The sequence below is a fragment of the Lepidochelys olivacea genome (genome assembly GCF_965140295.1).
Source record: "Lepidochelys olivacea isolate rLepOli2 genome assembly, chromosome: 2".
Lineage (NCBI taxonomy): Eukaryota > Metazoa > Chordata > Testudines > Cheloniidae > Lepidochelys > Lepidochelys olivacea.
This window is the reverse complement of record NC_140412.1, coordinates 88,052,622-88,068,958: the sequence shown is the minus strand read 5'-3', so window position 1 is coordinate 88,068,958 and position 16,337 is coordinate 88,052,622. Positions and strand designations below refer to the sequence as shown.

At 40.0% G+C, this 16,337-nt stretch overlaps 1 protein-coding gene across 1 annotated transcript in view; it reads left to right on the top strand.

The window, feature by feature from the left end:
* LAMA1 (laminin subunit alpha 1) overlaps positions 1-16,337 on the top strand; it is a 154,604-nt gene that overhangs the window by 116,740 nt on the left and 21,527 nt on the right. The window contains exons 42-50 of the mRNA XM_084622037.1: positions 366-482; positions 4,592-4,774; positions 5,105-5,259; positions 6,850-6,993; positions 8,579-8,712; positions 9,024-9,174; positions 9,727-9,851; positions 12,721-12,871; positions 13,750-13,894. Coding sequence (XP_084478163.1) covers positions 366-482; positions 4,592-4,774; positions 5,105-5,259; positions 6,850-6,993; positions 8,579-8,712; positions 9,024-9,174; positions 9,727-9,851; positions 12,721-12,871; positions 13,750-13,894 — 1,305 coding nt within the window. The remainder of the gene's footprint in view (positions 1-365; positions 483-4,591; positions 4,775-5,104; positions 5,260-6,849; positions 6,994-8,578; positions 8,713-9,023; positions 9,175-9,726; positions 9,852-12,720; positions 12,872-13,749; positions 13,895-16,337) is intronic.

The following is a 16,337-nucleotide window of genomic DNA, read 5'->3' as shown; positions in this document are numbered from 1 at the left end:
TGTGCTGGCAAATGAAGAAAGTAATTTTCCTTTGCAATTATTTAAAGTCAACCTTCTCTTCCCTACATCTCTTCTCCCACCAAAACTGATTGACCTGACCAAGAAGGACAATTCTGAGTGAATCCTCACGGACTTGTGATAGAGTAACTGAGGATATGATCAACATGCAGTGTGAAGCATATACCGTACTCATATTGCACTTCTGTGCATTTGCTGAAATATCTGTTCTGTTTAAGAAAACAAAAAAGCTCCCTTGGATCAATTATTGAATTTATTAAATATTTTTAAATTTTAGGGTTAGTCTGGACTGTATGATCCTAATGTTTGTATGTGCATAGAACAATCACAGCTATTTATTCCAACAGGCCTTGTGTCTAGATTGAATGGATTGAAAAAAAAAGTGGAAAAGATTCAGGAGAGTGCTCATAAAATTACTAACCAGCTTAATGATTCATGGCTGGCACTGCGAGCATTGCCTAATGGTAAGTAAAATTTATCTTGACATACATGTCCTTAATTCAACGCCATCTGATACAAACACAATACAGTCCTTCCTGAAGTCTGGTAGAGCAGCCTAGCAATAAATCAGACTGGAGGCTGATTTAGCCTCTTGCCTTAACAGGAATTTGAATTAGATGTTTTCCATTTGTTTAATTAACATGGAAAACAGTGAAACTGCATTGTGATGTAAAGATTATAGCCTGATTCTCCTCTCACACAGGTGTAAATAAGGAGTAACTCTGAAGGCAACAGAACTATATAGGTGCAAAACTATACTGTGTCAAAGAGAGAATCGGGTCCTAAAATTCTTAATCGGCTTTAAATGGAAAAAACTGTACTGGAGATTAATTTTTTTGCTTTCTCACAACAACAGTCTGTTTGAAAAATCAGCTGCACTGCACCATCTATCTTAACTGTTAAATCTAAATGTTTTTGACAATATAAATGCTGGACTCATTTAACTTTAAAGGTCCCTTGCTCTCTTACTTTCCATGTTGTTCAAAGGCCATTCAAGAATTATAATTTTTTTTTAAAATGGTCAATATTTTCAACTAAGAACAACCCCAAAGTTCATAGAAGCTCACAGGTAGAATTGAAAATGAAATGAAATAAAATAAAATATGATACTTCTCCTAATGTTTCTTCAGTTATGGGAATTATCTGTAAGGCTTCCAGAGCTGGTGCCAGATTTGCACTGTTTGTCAAGATTTAGAGCACTATTTTTTCTCTCAGGCTTTAAAACATCTTGTTTCACAATACGGGATCTTAAACTGCATCGAAATGCAACACTAATGAAAATAAAAAGCTATGTTTAAATGGTAGGGTTGAGTTACTAATTGACACAAGAACATAAGCGTGACCACACTGGGTCAAACCAATGGGCCATCTTGCCCAGTATCCTGTCTTCTGAGAGTTGCTAGTGCCACCTTTTTCAGAGGGAATGAACAGAACAGAACAATTTCAAGTGATCCATCCCTTGCAATCCTATTCCATCTTCTGGCAGTCCGCGGTTTAGGGACACCCAGAGCATGGAGTTGCATCCCTGACTATGGCTAATAGCCATTAATGGACTTATCTTCCATAAAGTTATCCAATTCTTCTTTGAACCCAGTTATACTTTTGGCCTTCACAAAATCTCCTTTCTAAGATGAACAGTCCCAGTCTTTTTAATCTCTCCTCATATGGAAGCTGTTCCGTACTCCTAATCATTTTTTTTTTTTGCCCTTCTCCATACCTTTTCCAGTTCTAATATATATTTTTTGAGAGGGTTGACCAGAACTTTATGCAGTATTCAAGGTGTAGTAATACCATGGATTTATATAATGGAATTACAATATTTTCTGTCATTTTATATGTCCCTTTCCTAATGGTTCCTAACATTCTGTTAGCTTTTTGATTGCTGCCGTACAATGAGCTGATATTTTCAGAGAACTATCCAAAATGATTCCAAGATCCCTTCCTTGAGTGGTAACAACTTATTTAGACCCCATCATTTTGTATTTATATCTGGGATTATGTTTTCCAATGTGCATTGCTTTGCACTTGTCAACACCAAATTTCATCTGCTATTTTGTTGCCCAGTCACCCAATTGAGTGAGATCCCTTTGTAACTCTTCACGGTCAGCTTTGGATTTAACTATCCTCACTGTTCACCCCCTTTTCCAGATCATTTATGAATATGTTGAACAGCACAGGTCCCAGTACAGATCTTTGGGGGAACCCTGCTATTTCCCTCTCTACATTGTGAAAATAGATTGTCTACTCCAACTCTTTGTTTCCTATCTTTTAACCAACTATTCATCCATCAGAGGACTTTTCCTCTTACCCCAGACTGCTTACTTTGCTTAAGAGCCTTTAGTGTGGGACCTTGTCAAAAGCTTTCTGAAAGTTCAAGTACATTGTATCAACTGGATTACCCTTGTCCACTGCATAGAGAGAATCCCTGCTACAGGCATAGAGGTGAAACAGCTGCCTATTATGTCAGCTTCTACCCCAGCCCTGGCCTGAAGGGGAGAAAGGCATGCTGGAGATGGGTGGTGAAGCTGGGCTCCACTCCGTCTGATTTGCCATTGGTGTAAGTTACACCAGTCAGAAGCAGAAGTTAAGAGTAGGGTTTCTCCAGGGCTTGATGGCCCAGGATGAGAGATCCGGAAGCGTTTCTCTGTGGCTGCATCCATCCACTACTTCTGAGCATAGCAGAGATGTAATGGAGAATCAAGCTGTTTTAAAAGCAATGAGCATGGGGTTCTGATCTGAACAGTTACCATCTAGATCAAACCTTTGAAAAGCTGGTGCTTGGATCCTACATAATAGAGAGATAACCTTGTGATGGGTTCCTGCCCGGGTGCCACCTGGAACTGAGGTACCACTGAGCTCTCTGACCCACCAGCCTGGGCTCCCTCTCCACAGCTGTGTTGCTGTGACAAGCTGCAGAGCCACCCCTGGTCCTACACCTCCACCAGCATTCACACATGTAGGGACACACACAACTGCAATTACATCCTGGCTCTCTGACCAGCCACTGCATGAACCAACAATACAGAGGCTACAGTCAAAATAACCACCAGCTTCCCAGCCTAGGACCCCAAAGCTCTACTGTCCTGCCCTTGTCCAAACACCAATCAGTATGAATTTATTATCCAGTTCGTCTCCCCCCTCAATGTGGAGAGGAAATGCAATAGCCACTTGAACTAAGATTCCTAAGCACTTCACTTCAAATTTATTGGTTTAGATTAAAACATAAAATAGATTTTAAGTGATTATAACTGATAGCAAACAGATCAAAGCAGATTACCTAGTAATAAACAAAAATGCATACTAAGTTTAACATACTAGAAAGATAGGATTTGCATTAATAATCTCTCACCCTGACTAATGGTCAACAAGCAGGCTGCTGATTCTCAAAGTACAAACTGCACTTGCTTTACAGCTTGGAATCCCCAGGTTTTTCATACACAACCTAGAAATCCCTTTAGCCTGGGTCCAGCACTTCCCACAGTTCAGTCTTTGTTCCTCAGGTGTTTCCAGGAGTCTTTGTGTGTGGGGAGTGAAGAACCATAGATAATGTCACACCCTGCCTTATATAGCTTTAGCATATTTTTCTGGAACCCTTTTTCCGAAACTCAAGTTTGTGGAAAAACACTGACATCCCAAGATGGAGTCGAGAGTCATGTGGCCTGGTCACATGCCCTTGCATATCTTGCTGAGTCATAGCAGCCATTACTTACAGGCTGTCTGGAATGTTCACAGGAAGGTTAAGTTCTTCCAGGGTTCATTGTCTTTGCTGAGGGGCCATCAGCACTGTCTGGCTTCTTCATTGTTGTACCAGAAAGGCTAGTTGTGGATGTCACCCAGAGTAAGCACATTTGAAATACAGATTCATAGTCAATATTCCTTTAGGTACAAAAATGATATATGCATACAAATAGGATAACCATATCAGCAAATTATAACTTTTCCAGTAATACCTCACATGACCCGTCTTGTACAAAATGCATCGTAATTATGCCATAATAATCTCATATAATAATATTGCTGTGAAGAATATGGGGTGCAGAGTCACAAATGTCTTTTTTTTTTTTTAAAGTGTCGTACGGACAGAATGAAGTCTACCATTTATTAGTTCTGTGCTGGTTGAAATGTTGAAGAAAAAAATAATTGAAAAATCTAAATAAGAAAATACTGACCAGCTCTAACCATTTGACTTGAGCTTTCTTAATGCCCTGAGAGTTGTTGCATATCATGAATCTGGCCCTATGCTTATTTATGTGTTTTGTTTTAAATTGTTCATTCTAGAGGATTATATTTACATATAAGGGCTCAGCCAGGAAATAACTTTTTTCAGCCAATTTATAAATCTTTGAAAATGTAACTTCTGCCATCAATTACAATCATTATAAAGCTTTGAACATGTGAGTATAACACTACAGACTAGAATGCCAAGAATGATTCCTTTTTGTCAAGCCTGAAATACTTGTTATGAACCTGGCCCTGCCGTCTCTACTTATGTGACTCTGTGAAACCTCTAAGAAAAATGACTTTTCTGATAATTGGGATATATAAATAATCCTTAAATGTAAATATGTTCCAGATACCAGTGACACATTTTTTGAAGCAAAAGAGCTGGCTGTGTCTGCTAACACAAGTGCTGTTGCTGGTTTAAACCACATTGTGGATTTCAATCAAAAGCTGCTAAACACTTCTTCTGAATTGTCCAAGGTTAATGACACGTTGAGGAAAACCAGTGAACTTATAATGGACTCCTCAAAAGCTGGTAAGTTAGCTGCTTCATTGCACAGTAGAAATGTCATTGCATGTAGAAATTATGCTAATATTAAAACTTAATTAGTATTAAAATAAGGATAATGTGATGGACTGAAAGTTTTTGCCTGACTAAATAAAAATGCACTAGCTGTAGACTTCCTTTTTAAACAGAATACATAGAAATCACATAAGCTTTTTATACATGTATATTTTTTCTCTCAGATGTTTAAAGCTACTGAAATAAATGACTCCAAATATCCCATTTTGGCCAATGCATTCCAGGAATGAATAGTGAATTTCCCTCTCAATCTGTCTGAACGTCTCATTCTTATTTTGGCAGCAGCCTCAGCTGAAAGACAAGTTAAAGAAGTGGAAGCACAAGCCAATCTTTTATTTGACAGGCTGAAACCTCTGAAAATGTTGGAAGAGAACCTGAGCAGAAATCTGTCTGAAATTAAAGAGCTCATCAGTCAAGCCCGCAAACAGGCAGCATCTGTAAGTACATCTTTCCCAAAATTTCTAGCTTCAGGTTCATTGGTTTCTCTTGTGCCTCCTCAACAAAAAAATATTTTAAAGGCAAAAAGCCTTATACTCCTTCTTTAACCCACCCATCCTTTGTTCTTTGGTGTAACAGAAGTTATTGGTGTTCTCAATATCATATATACTGCAATATTGAGGCATTTGGTGTGAATTCAGACTTTGAGCTATGATCTCTTTGCCTTCTGGTTTGTCAGAGCACTGAGCTTTTGAGGTTTTATTTCCCTGTTCTTTTTTCCCCATTGCCTCTTATTTTTAAGGGAGTATTTCCAGGGCATCTCCAGGGCTTTGGAAGGAAGTTGGTGTGAGAGGCTGGAATGGATTTATCAGTGATATAAAGGATTATGATGAGATTCAATTAAACCACATTATGAACTATATCTTGTTATCATGAGAACACAAAGAGAGTTTTTGAAACCAGTAACATTTCCCCATACATTTGATTTAAGCCTGGGCATATCATTTTAAGGCAGAGGAAAATTTAGATTTAAAAGACAAAAATTATCCAGGCTTTTGGTGCTTTCAATAAAACCCAGCATACACATGAATGCTTCTTTTTCACAATCTACTGATCATGGAAAGTTAATGAGTCTGGTATAGAACAATGGAAGTAGTATTTCCTGGTGTATCATAGACTACAGAGGTTTCTAAGGGAAAAAAGTATAACTTTTATGAGTAAAATCCTCTCTTGCAGTTTTAAAGACTCATATTATTCCCTTTATTTTTGTGAGAATTTGGTGAAGATAAGGGTTTTCTCTCATTGCAACTTATTTCTAGAGGTAATATTGAATTGAGCATTGAAGATGAGCTACCCTGTTCTCTTGCACCTCAATCTGATTTCGCTTTTACTAGAAATAGAGATGGGCTAGAGATCATGCAAACTCTCATATATGTGAGTCAACAGAACTACTAAAGTTACCAGAGTGCACAAAGGTTTGCAGCAATGAGCCCAATATTTGTAACAACGATAATCTGAGTCAGAAATCTGCCATGTAAGTGCTTCTTTATTAAATTAAACTTTTAAATGGCTCCTAAACAGATTTTCTAAAGAATTACTTAATTTGAAATTCTGTGATTGCTATTTCTTGCAGATGCTTTGACTATTTGATTTTTAGCTACGTTGTTTTTGTCTGTAAACCCAAAGGTTTGTTGTATTTTGTTTGTTTTTATTACCCTGAGACCTTTCACATTTTCTCAAGACTTCCAGTCTTTTTTGTTATTAATATAGTGTTTTTCCTCATATGTGCCCTCAAGCTCAAGGTTTATTATTGGATGATGAATTTCTGGCTCTAAATCCCATGATTAGACCAGTAGTTTCTGAGGCACCTCTTTCTTCCCTATTCTATATAGTCTAAACCACTACTCTTTTTCAACTCATATCCAGCCAGTCAATAGTTGTGTGTGTTTGTAGCTAATCCTACTGCCAAATATTTAGAATCATATGAAGTTGTCTCAACACGTGGCTTGAATTTAGCTAGACAAAGGCTAAATCTGTATTCCAGGGCTAAGTGCTGTGTACACAGAGTGTACCTTTTTTTTTTTTTCCAGATTAAAGTTGCAATCTCAGCAGATAGAGACTGTATTCGTGCCTACTCACCGCAAATTTCTTCTGCTAACTACAACATCTTAACGTTAAATGTGAAAACAACTGAACCTGACAACCTCCTCTTCTACCTGGGTAGCAGTGGCAATGTAAGTTCAGTGTTGTGGAGATTCACTAAGTGTTCACAAAAAGAAAAGGAGTACTTGTGGCACCTTAGAGACTAACAAATTTATTTGAGCATAAACTTTCTTGAGCTACAGCTCACTTCATCAAAGTGTTGTGGAGATTCACTAAAAGTATACTCTGAATATATAATTTATTTGACTTTCATTCTTATTTATACCAAGTAGCCAGACTAGGGACTGGGCAGATGTATATGGGAGAAGGAGGGAAATGATCCCCTGCCCCAGACCATGGTAGGGCTGATGTAATCCCCAGAGATCCTTACATGCCACCCACCTCAGCCTTCAGGAAAGAGGATAAGAGCAGAAGATCCAGCAAGCCTGCCTTTTCCCCTCACTCTGCACCACACACCCACTCAGTGCACTGGTTTTGCTGCCAGGGTCATCCCCTGCTCTTCCAGAGGAATCAAGATTTGACTCTGTTGGTCATATGCTGAGGTCCTTGCTCAATGTATGGGATAATACTCACACAAGATAAAAGTGATCTTGTGCACATTATCTTGCATGGAATCCTTCTTCCACAAGGTGGACTCACCATTTGTCAGGGTGCTTGATCTGGTATCAGGCAGGACTCCCATGACAGCACATTGGCAAGTTCCCCACCGTCCCAGTAGATGCACGGTTTACATAGCTCCAGTGCTTCATGTTCCTGTTATTTCTGCATTGACCTTTTGAGGTCATTCCAGGTGTAAGAGGGGGGAGAAGGTGAAGTGGGGCGGGCAGCCCGGATGGGGGATGGGCGGCGGCACACAGCCCAGAACCCCCACTGGTGCTGGGGGGGCGGGGCTGGCAGGCTCCCTACCTCGATCCGTGCCTCCCCCCCACTCCCAGCAGCAGCAGAGTTTGGGTGTGGGAAGGGGTAGGGGGTTGGGACATGGGACAGGGTGAGGCAGGATCTGGACAGTGCTTACCTGGGTGGCTCCCCGGAAGCAGCGACATCCTCCTCACTCAGCTCATGGCGGAGGTGTGGCCCGGCAGTTCTGCATGCTGCCTCTGCCCAGAGTGCTGGCTTCACAGTTCCCATTGGCTAGGAACCGCAGCCAATGGGAGCTGCGGGGGCAGTGCCTGCAGGTGGAGACCGCATGCAGAGCTGCTACCTGGCCACGCCTCCACATAGGAGCTGAATAAGGGGGATGTCGTTGCTTCTTGGGAGCCCCCCAGGGAAGAGCCACTCAGAGCTCGCCTCACTCATCCCAGGCCCCAACCCCCTGCCCTCTCCCACACCCAAACTCTGCTGCTGAGGTGTGGAGGGGTGGTGGTCCAAGACTGCCCCAGCAGCAGCCGGTGCGACTGGCGCAGGGGCTGCCCGAGCTGCTCCTGAGCCAGGCACACTGGCCACTGCAAAGTCATGGAATCTGTGACCTCCGTGACAAACTCGCAGCCTTAGGCATGATTTGGCTCATCGTATAAATCCATGAAGGTAGGATATAAAGGAAAAGTTTTAGAAACAGATATGAGATTTTATAGTCATCCAGTTGGAAAGAAATTTGTTAAACAAAACAAAATGACATACCCTATGTAATGCGTTAAAGCAAGAATCATCATTTTCCAGAGTGACTTCATGGCCGTAGAGATGCGACGTGGTAAGGTGGCCTTCCTTTGGGATGTGGGCTCAGGAGCAACAAGACTGGAATATCCAAATTTTCAAATTGACAACAACAAATGGCACAGAATACATATAACCAGGTAACAGAGGTTTCATTCATTCATTCTTTATTTGTATTGCCATAGCACCTAGGCGTCCTCTTGATAGACCAGGACACATTAATGTGAGTAACATAAATATTTTATTCTGTAAACTGGATTAAAATGAAAGTTCAATTTCTGCTAGTAATTCAAATGAATTTTTACCTAATGTGGAAGTGTGGTTCAGGGCAGCGTAGAAGAGTAACGGCGATTTAGTTACTCAGTGCAAGAAATAGTTCAGCAGTAGTAAGCGGGGACCGTGCACGGAAACTTCTGAAAGCGTTTAATCCATTTGTATTTGTGATTGTCAGGTTTGGGAAAACTGGTACATTGAGTATAGAGGACACGAGCTCTAATCAGAAGTCCTTAAGTAAAACTGCAACTGCTCCTGGGACAGCTACTGTACTGGATGTAAACAAATCAACACTAATATTTGTTGGAGGACTTGGAGGGCAAATCAAGGTGAAAATCTGAAAATGCTATACTGTAAAAGGTTTTTATCGTGCTAGAAATACTTTTTCAATTAGAAATAATCGCTCCAATTGGATACTCCAAAGAGATAATTGTCAGGTATGCTGCACAAAAGGCAAGGGTGCAAAATGGTATCCAGAGCTATCATCTCATTATAAAAATCCCCAGGAAACTGTGTTTAAAATGGTAATTCTGAAGTGCTGAGTGTGAGTGCATAGGAGGTGTTAATTCATACTAAGTAGTTTCCTTTCTCCTCTGTTTCTCCTCATTTCCTATCCTCCATGACTTGTTATAATTTGTCATTGTTATCCATGTAATTGAATATAAATGGGTCAGGACTTTTCATTTTCTTTTTTACTTATTGCAAAACTCTTCCACCGCAATGTAAAGTCTGATTATTAATAATAATGCTAAAACATTTTTTTGTTCTTCTGTTATGATTTTCCCCTAACATGAATTAGAACTGAATGGAGAAGTTGGATAGAGAAGTTCTAAAGTATTTAACATTAATTTTATTCATTTAATATGTTTCCTTTCTAATAGAAATCTCCTGCTGTTAAGGTGACTCATTTTAAAGGATGCATGGGAGAGGCATCCTTGAACGGAAAATCTATTGGTCTTTGGAACTACATTAAAAGAGAGGGTGCATGCAATGGATGCTTTGGAAGGTAGTGATTTGACCACTGTTTTCCTGAAAAGCATAGAGTGGGAGTGTCTGTATATAGTCATAACCTTTTATATATGTTTGTATGTTAGTTTAAAAGTGTGGTGAACTCGTGCAAATTGTAGTACTGCATTGATTATTAGAGGAATTTTAAGGTGGTAAAAACTAAATTCAAATTTAGTTACCACGTGTTTTTTCTGTTCATGATATGGTTCTTCAATTGATCACATGGCTCCACAACTTGCCACATATATTTTCACATTGGTTGTGTGTGTTTGTCCATTGAAACTAATGACTACCAATGTACATCTATATTTTTGGAATATTTGGTTTATGTAATCATTTCAAACAAGGCATATTTATTCCTTCCCAGTGAAAGAAAGAGGTCTAAAGCATTATTTTAAAAGTCCACTCCGAATTTGTGGCTATTATATTTATTACCACTCTCACAGTTATTCTGGAAAGGGGTTGTGGACTTGTGATGGGGGGTACAAACTGTACACTGGAGAACAAGGGGTTAAGGAGTAGCTCTGGCCCAGGTGACTCTGCCCTGCTATTCCTGCAAAGCCTATACAAGCTGGAGGTGAGTTTAAAAAGGAAGCAGAGCCACTTATTGGGAGCCAGGCAGTGGAAGGGAGCAGACCTCTTCTCTGAGCTCTGGGGAAGTATAGCCCAGGAACTCTACAGCTAGAGACCTGGCATCACCGACCTGACAAAGCCTGCAAAGGAGAGACTGGTGACTGATTGCAAAGGGCAGAAACTTTCATTTGATTCTTGAATTTACCTTGTGGGGAAGAAGAGAACTTAGGTAGAAAGTGATCTAAGAGGACATTCGAGGTAGTGAGACAAGTGGGATCAGTCAGCTAAGAAATCTGGCACCCAGGGAAGAAAAAGGAAACTCAAGTATACCACACCAACATTCTGAAGGTCTGTAAAGACCAAGACGTACTCCTCATAACACCCTATCCACTTGAACTAGGCCCTCAAGCACCAGAGACCCCAGAATCCCAAGCCATAGCTTCAACCAAAGCAGGAGGCCCAAATGCAGAAACTAATTGAATCCTTCCATTCCATATTTTCAACCTTGCCACGTTGAACGGACTCACCTTGTGTATCGTCACGTAGCCATTAAACCAGGACAACAGGTCCATGAGAACCTGTGACCACTCCCATGAAAGATGTGGGACACCATGGAAGAGGACATATGACATGTCACCTACAGGCTCTTGAGAGTTCTGGACTCACTGTGAACCTGGCCATATGTAAGATGGCAAACCGGGAAGTTACATATTTCGGTTACACTGTGGGGAGGGGCAAGTTATGGACACTAATTGGCAAAGTACAGGCCTTAGCAGCCTGCTTCATCTTGACAACAGAAAAACAGAGACGATGCTTGTTGGACACAGCAGACTATTATAGACAACTCATACCTGACTTTGTCACAACTGCAGCACCCTTCACAGCCCTCGTGAGGGATACCAGTCCTAAGAAAATCGTTTGGTCAGAGGCCTGCGACAGGGCATTTAGGACTCTAAAAGATTTTCTGTGTCAAGAACCAGTACTTTTTCATGCAGACTTTTCCAAAAAGTTCACACTACAAACAGATGCTTCTGATGTAGGACTTGGAGTAGTCCTTTCCTAGGATGTTGAGGGAGAGGAACCACCAGTCCTCTATATAAATAGAAAACTATTCCCATTGGAGGTGGCCTATTCAGTCATAGAAAAGGAAGCCTGAGCTGAGAAATGGGCTGTAGATGCCCTAAGATACTGTTTGCTGGGAAACCCCTTTTTGTTAGTAACAGACCATGCCTGTCTTTGCTGGTTGAACAACATGAAGAATGCCAACCCCGGAATTATGCAGTTTTCACGAGAGGGTGGGGACCTGGGTGCAGAAGACAAGAATGGGGAAGGGTATGCAGTGGGGTATACAAATCCCATGCTGGAAAACAAGACATTAAGGAATAGTTTTGGGCCCTTTATACTGGTGAGGAATCCAGCAGGGGAAAACCCTGAATGCTCAAGAGTCCAAACTCCAAGTCCCTGGACTAAGGAGAAAGCCCTGAAGCTGTTGCAGGCACTGAAAGACTTCCCCGATATCAGACTTCCTTTTGTATATCCCCCCAAAGGGTGGACTGGAATGTGTGATCTGGCTGGGGAGGGAGCTGAGCCACAAAAGCAGGGACAGACCTCACAAGACAGAATTGTAATGGAAAAGGGATATATCCTGCCATATCCCTGCTTCACCAGTAGATAACGCTGGTGGTCAGTGTACCATTTTACAAGAGTGTTTTCTGCTTACATCTCTAAATGTTTGCAGACTTAATAGGTTTGAAATGAAATAGGTTTGGCAACAACTTTTTGTAGAATTTTCCATTTAGAACCAGCAGAGGGTGTTGCATGATTATGTATAAAAATGTGTTTTTTTAAGAAACATTGCAAGGAAAAAAGGATAACAGAATATTTGCTGTAATGTAAATCCAGTTATTCAAGGAATTTGGGAAAATACATGGTATTCTTTAAGTTTGAGAGTCAGAGTGGTAGCAATTAATTATTTCCTTTGGGAACTGTTTTGTTTTTTCTATTATGAAGAGGGGTAAAGAGAGGTTTTTCTATCTTGTGTAAATTCTCCCCCAAAGCTAAACTAGATATTCAGAGATTCAATAATAAAAGTGGCCCTTGGCTGGAATCCTTTAATTATTCATGGCATACAAGATTCAAGTCTCCTTCTATGGTTTCACTTCCTAATTATGTTGCTAGTGGCTGCCCCAACTGATTTCATTTTCCGAGGTTGCATATGAAATACTGTGTTTGGAAAAATGCAAATCTGTCTTGTGGTATTCAGCATTTCAGCTACTTCTTTTTCATTTGTATAGCCCACAGGATGAAGATACTTCTTTTCATTTTGACGGCAGTGGATATTCAGTTGTAGAGAGGGCCCTCCGCTCCACTGTGACTCAGATAATCATGTTTTTCAGCACCTTCTCACCTAATGGGCTCCTGCTGTATCTTGCTTCTAATGGCACCGTAAGAAAACTGTTGAGATTTTACACTGATCAAAATTGTATTTGGAAACTAACCTTGTAAAGGTTTGATTTTCCCCATCTTTCTACTTCTCTGTCTTGGAACCAATTACCACTGTGTATTGTGACATAGATATCTTATATGATTTTGACCTCTGAGAATCTCTTAAAAGCAATAGAATTAAAATACAAATATTCTCCATGGAGTATTAGTCCATGATGATAATTCAAAATATGTTAAAAAAGGGTGGTAATCTGAGGAGATATTATCAAGGGGCCCCAAATCAACAAAGGAAATGTATATGTGACATTTATTATTGAAACCTGCTTTAGCAAATGGGGTAACCAATCCTGATGGTGGGTCAGACCACCCTTCATAGTGATGGGGTAAAAACAGAAGGAATCCAAACATGGGGATAGCCTTCCAGAGTATTATTACCAGGGATCCTAGTTTTCCCGTGATAAAAAATGCAAAATTATCCGATTAAAAAAACCTAAAATCCACATTTTTCTGCAATTGAAATGAAACGGGTCCCTGGGGCTTGGACTCTCTGCCCCAGATGGCAGTAGTAAAAACTAGATTCTCTGTAAAAATGCAAATTGTGTGTTTTTCCGTGGCAAACAGAGTTCTAGCTTCGCTGATTGTTGCTCACTTAATGTTAGTACTAGTATTATTATTATTATTTATTATTATTATTATTAAAATGGTATTAAAGAGATTAGATTTTCTGAACATAGGAAAAGTAGGTGCCCTGAATACAAGATATTCTGGATACATTAGTCACTTGCAATTTTTAATAAGGATATCCCAAGATCTTTGTAGTATTCATTATTACATATGTTTTTTTTTTACTCAGTGTATCTGTATATTTTTTTCTGCAGAGAGATTTCCTGTCCCTAGAGCTCGTGGATGGCAAAGTTAGATTAACTGTTGATCTTGGTTCAGGACCTCTTACGCTTAAAACTGAAAATCGTTACAATAATGGAACATGGTACAAAATCTCATTCAGTCGTAACAAGAAGCAAGGTAGGACACAGACTAAAAAGTAAAAGTTTATCATTTTACAAATGAGTGTCGGAAGTCATTAGGAATGTCACCATTCCATGCCAGTTTTGTCTGGTAATTCCCACTGCACATTCATTCTTTGACAGCCATTTTTGTGGTGCTCTCTTGTTGAAAGTAATGGCAATGCCAGTTAGTTGCATGGCATATGAGCACTCTGATGCGTGAATGAAGCTTGACCTTGATATTATTCCCTTTGTTAGGTTTTTTTTATGTGTGATGTGTAGGAAGAAAGGAAAACACATTTAAACAGTCTTTAAACACTGGAACATGGTTATATTTTTCATAGTCAATTGTTTCCTCCACAGCCCCATTATAAGTGCACAAGAGGAGTACATAAGGGTTAATAGCAGATCTTTCTCTCTGACCTATCATTAGCTTTACATCCCATCCCTGTCTTGATTGATATTCATTACTCTATGCATTGCAGTCCAACTCTTTGGTCATAGACCATCATTTTGTTCAGTGTTTGTGCAGCTCTGAGCACAATGGGGTTCTAGTCCATGACTGGACTTCTACGTGCTACTGTAATAATAATAATAATTAATAAATAAATAAAAAAAAACATAAAGCTATGATTTAGGGTGGCTAAATGTGCATTGGTGTTTGTAAAGAATAAGTGGTACAGTCAGATGACATACAAGTTAACGAAGGTACTATCCAAGATATTTCTCAGCATGGCCTCTAAATACCTTGGAATCTGGGAACTGTTGAGTTACAACATGAAGAAGTTAAAGAAGAAGTGAGGAAAGAATACTACAGACAAATAAGAATGGCTCTAAGGATAAAACCCACATAGAAGAATTTAATCCGAATTAATATGTGGTGATTTCAGTAGTACCATACACTGCTGGAGCAATCCAGTGGAATCCAGAGAAGAAAAAATTTGACATCCAAACAAGAAAGCTCCTGGTGATGCACGGAGTAATGAATCTCAGTCAGGAGGTGGATAGGATGTACGTCTGATGATATGATAGAGAAAAAGGTTTGCTACAGACAATGAAAAATATAACTGCAAATTAAATGAGGAATCAACCAGAGTGAAGATCCTCTGATCGCAATAACAAGCAGTGGCTGAAAGTATGTGTCCCAGCCCAAGAAAGCACAAAAGAAAAGAGAAAGCAAATTGCCCAAGAAAAACTTGAAAGATTTACACAGAAATCAGCAAACAGAGAGTGATGAAGAGAGATCGAACCCTTTAATGATCAAAGATTAGCAAACTCATGGCTTGTAGCAGGCGTGACAGTGTGACAGATATGACAACTTCCTGCAATATGCTGGACAAACCTTACTGAATTAAGTTAAACCTTGTTAAGTTTAAGTATTTTAGGAGCTCACTGTATTAAAAATGTAAATGTTTATGTGTTACTGTGGAATTGTGTGTAATTTGTCTGGGAGACATGATTAATGGGAAGCAGAAGTGTTATGTGCTTCAAAGGATTCTTTTTAACAAAGGGCTAAGACAAGAATGATCTCTGAGTTGAGCAAGCTTCCTAGGAAATACTTGCAAGGAGGGAAATGAAAAAGCCCACATCTGGACTGGATCTTTTGAAGCTTTATCATGGGGAGTGGTCCATTTTCTCTGAATTACCTATTCCCACGATCAAAAGGCAATAACAGCCTAAAGGAGTAACTCCCAGATTCATGAGGGGGCTTGTTCTGAGCTAACAGCTGATGAACTTGTGACCACAGAAAAACCTCTTGTTGGGTGTGAATGGGCTCCCTTTTCCTCTCCAGGAAAACCCTGGCTGGTAAATCTTCTGGGTGAATTAATCAGCACACAGGTCCACCAATGTACCTTCACCACATGTGTTTATTGTTTGTCTCTTTCTTAAGCTCCAGGTACAATACAACCATATAGCCTCAGTTATGAGGAGCCCCTTCCTCCCTAAGAGTGGGTGCCCTTGCTGGATCATAAGAGGGAAATGCAGGTGCAGTTTCCCTGAACTGTGGTAAAAGGATACCTCGAGAGAGACAGAGAACCTCATTCTAAGTGCACCCTTAAAGGTTAATTACATTGGAAACAAAACGGACCGACATAACTATTCTCCAAACTGCAGAATATGTTCCAAACAGGACGTGTTGAGCTCCTGTGGGAGCTGGGAGGGAATATATGACCAGACACAGTGAGATCATCAAGTGGCTTCATTGGAGCCTCTGAGCCAAATAACAGATTTAAATAAACCATGTGGTATTCTGATCACCACATTTTAAAGAGCTCTAGAGAATGAAGAGGTTAAGATTTTATGGGATCTGGCAATTTTCACAGACCAAACGGTGCAGGCAAAGAGGCTGGAAACAGTTTTTGTAGAAAAGACAAACAAGAACATGGCAATTAATATTGTCATACTAGCAGCCAGAAACATTAAAAAAAAAACACAAGAAGAGAAGATGGTGAAGTATGAAG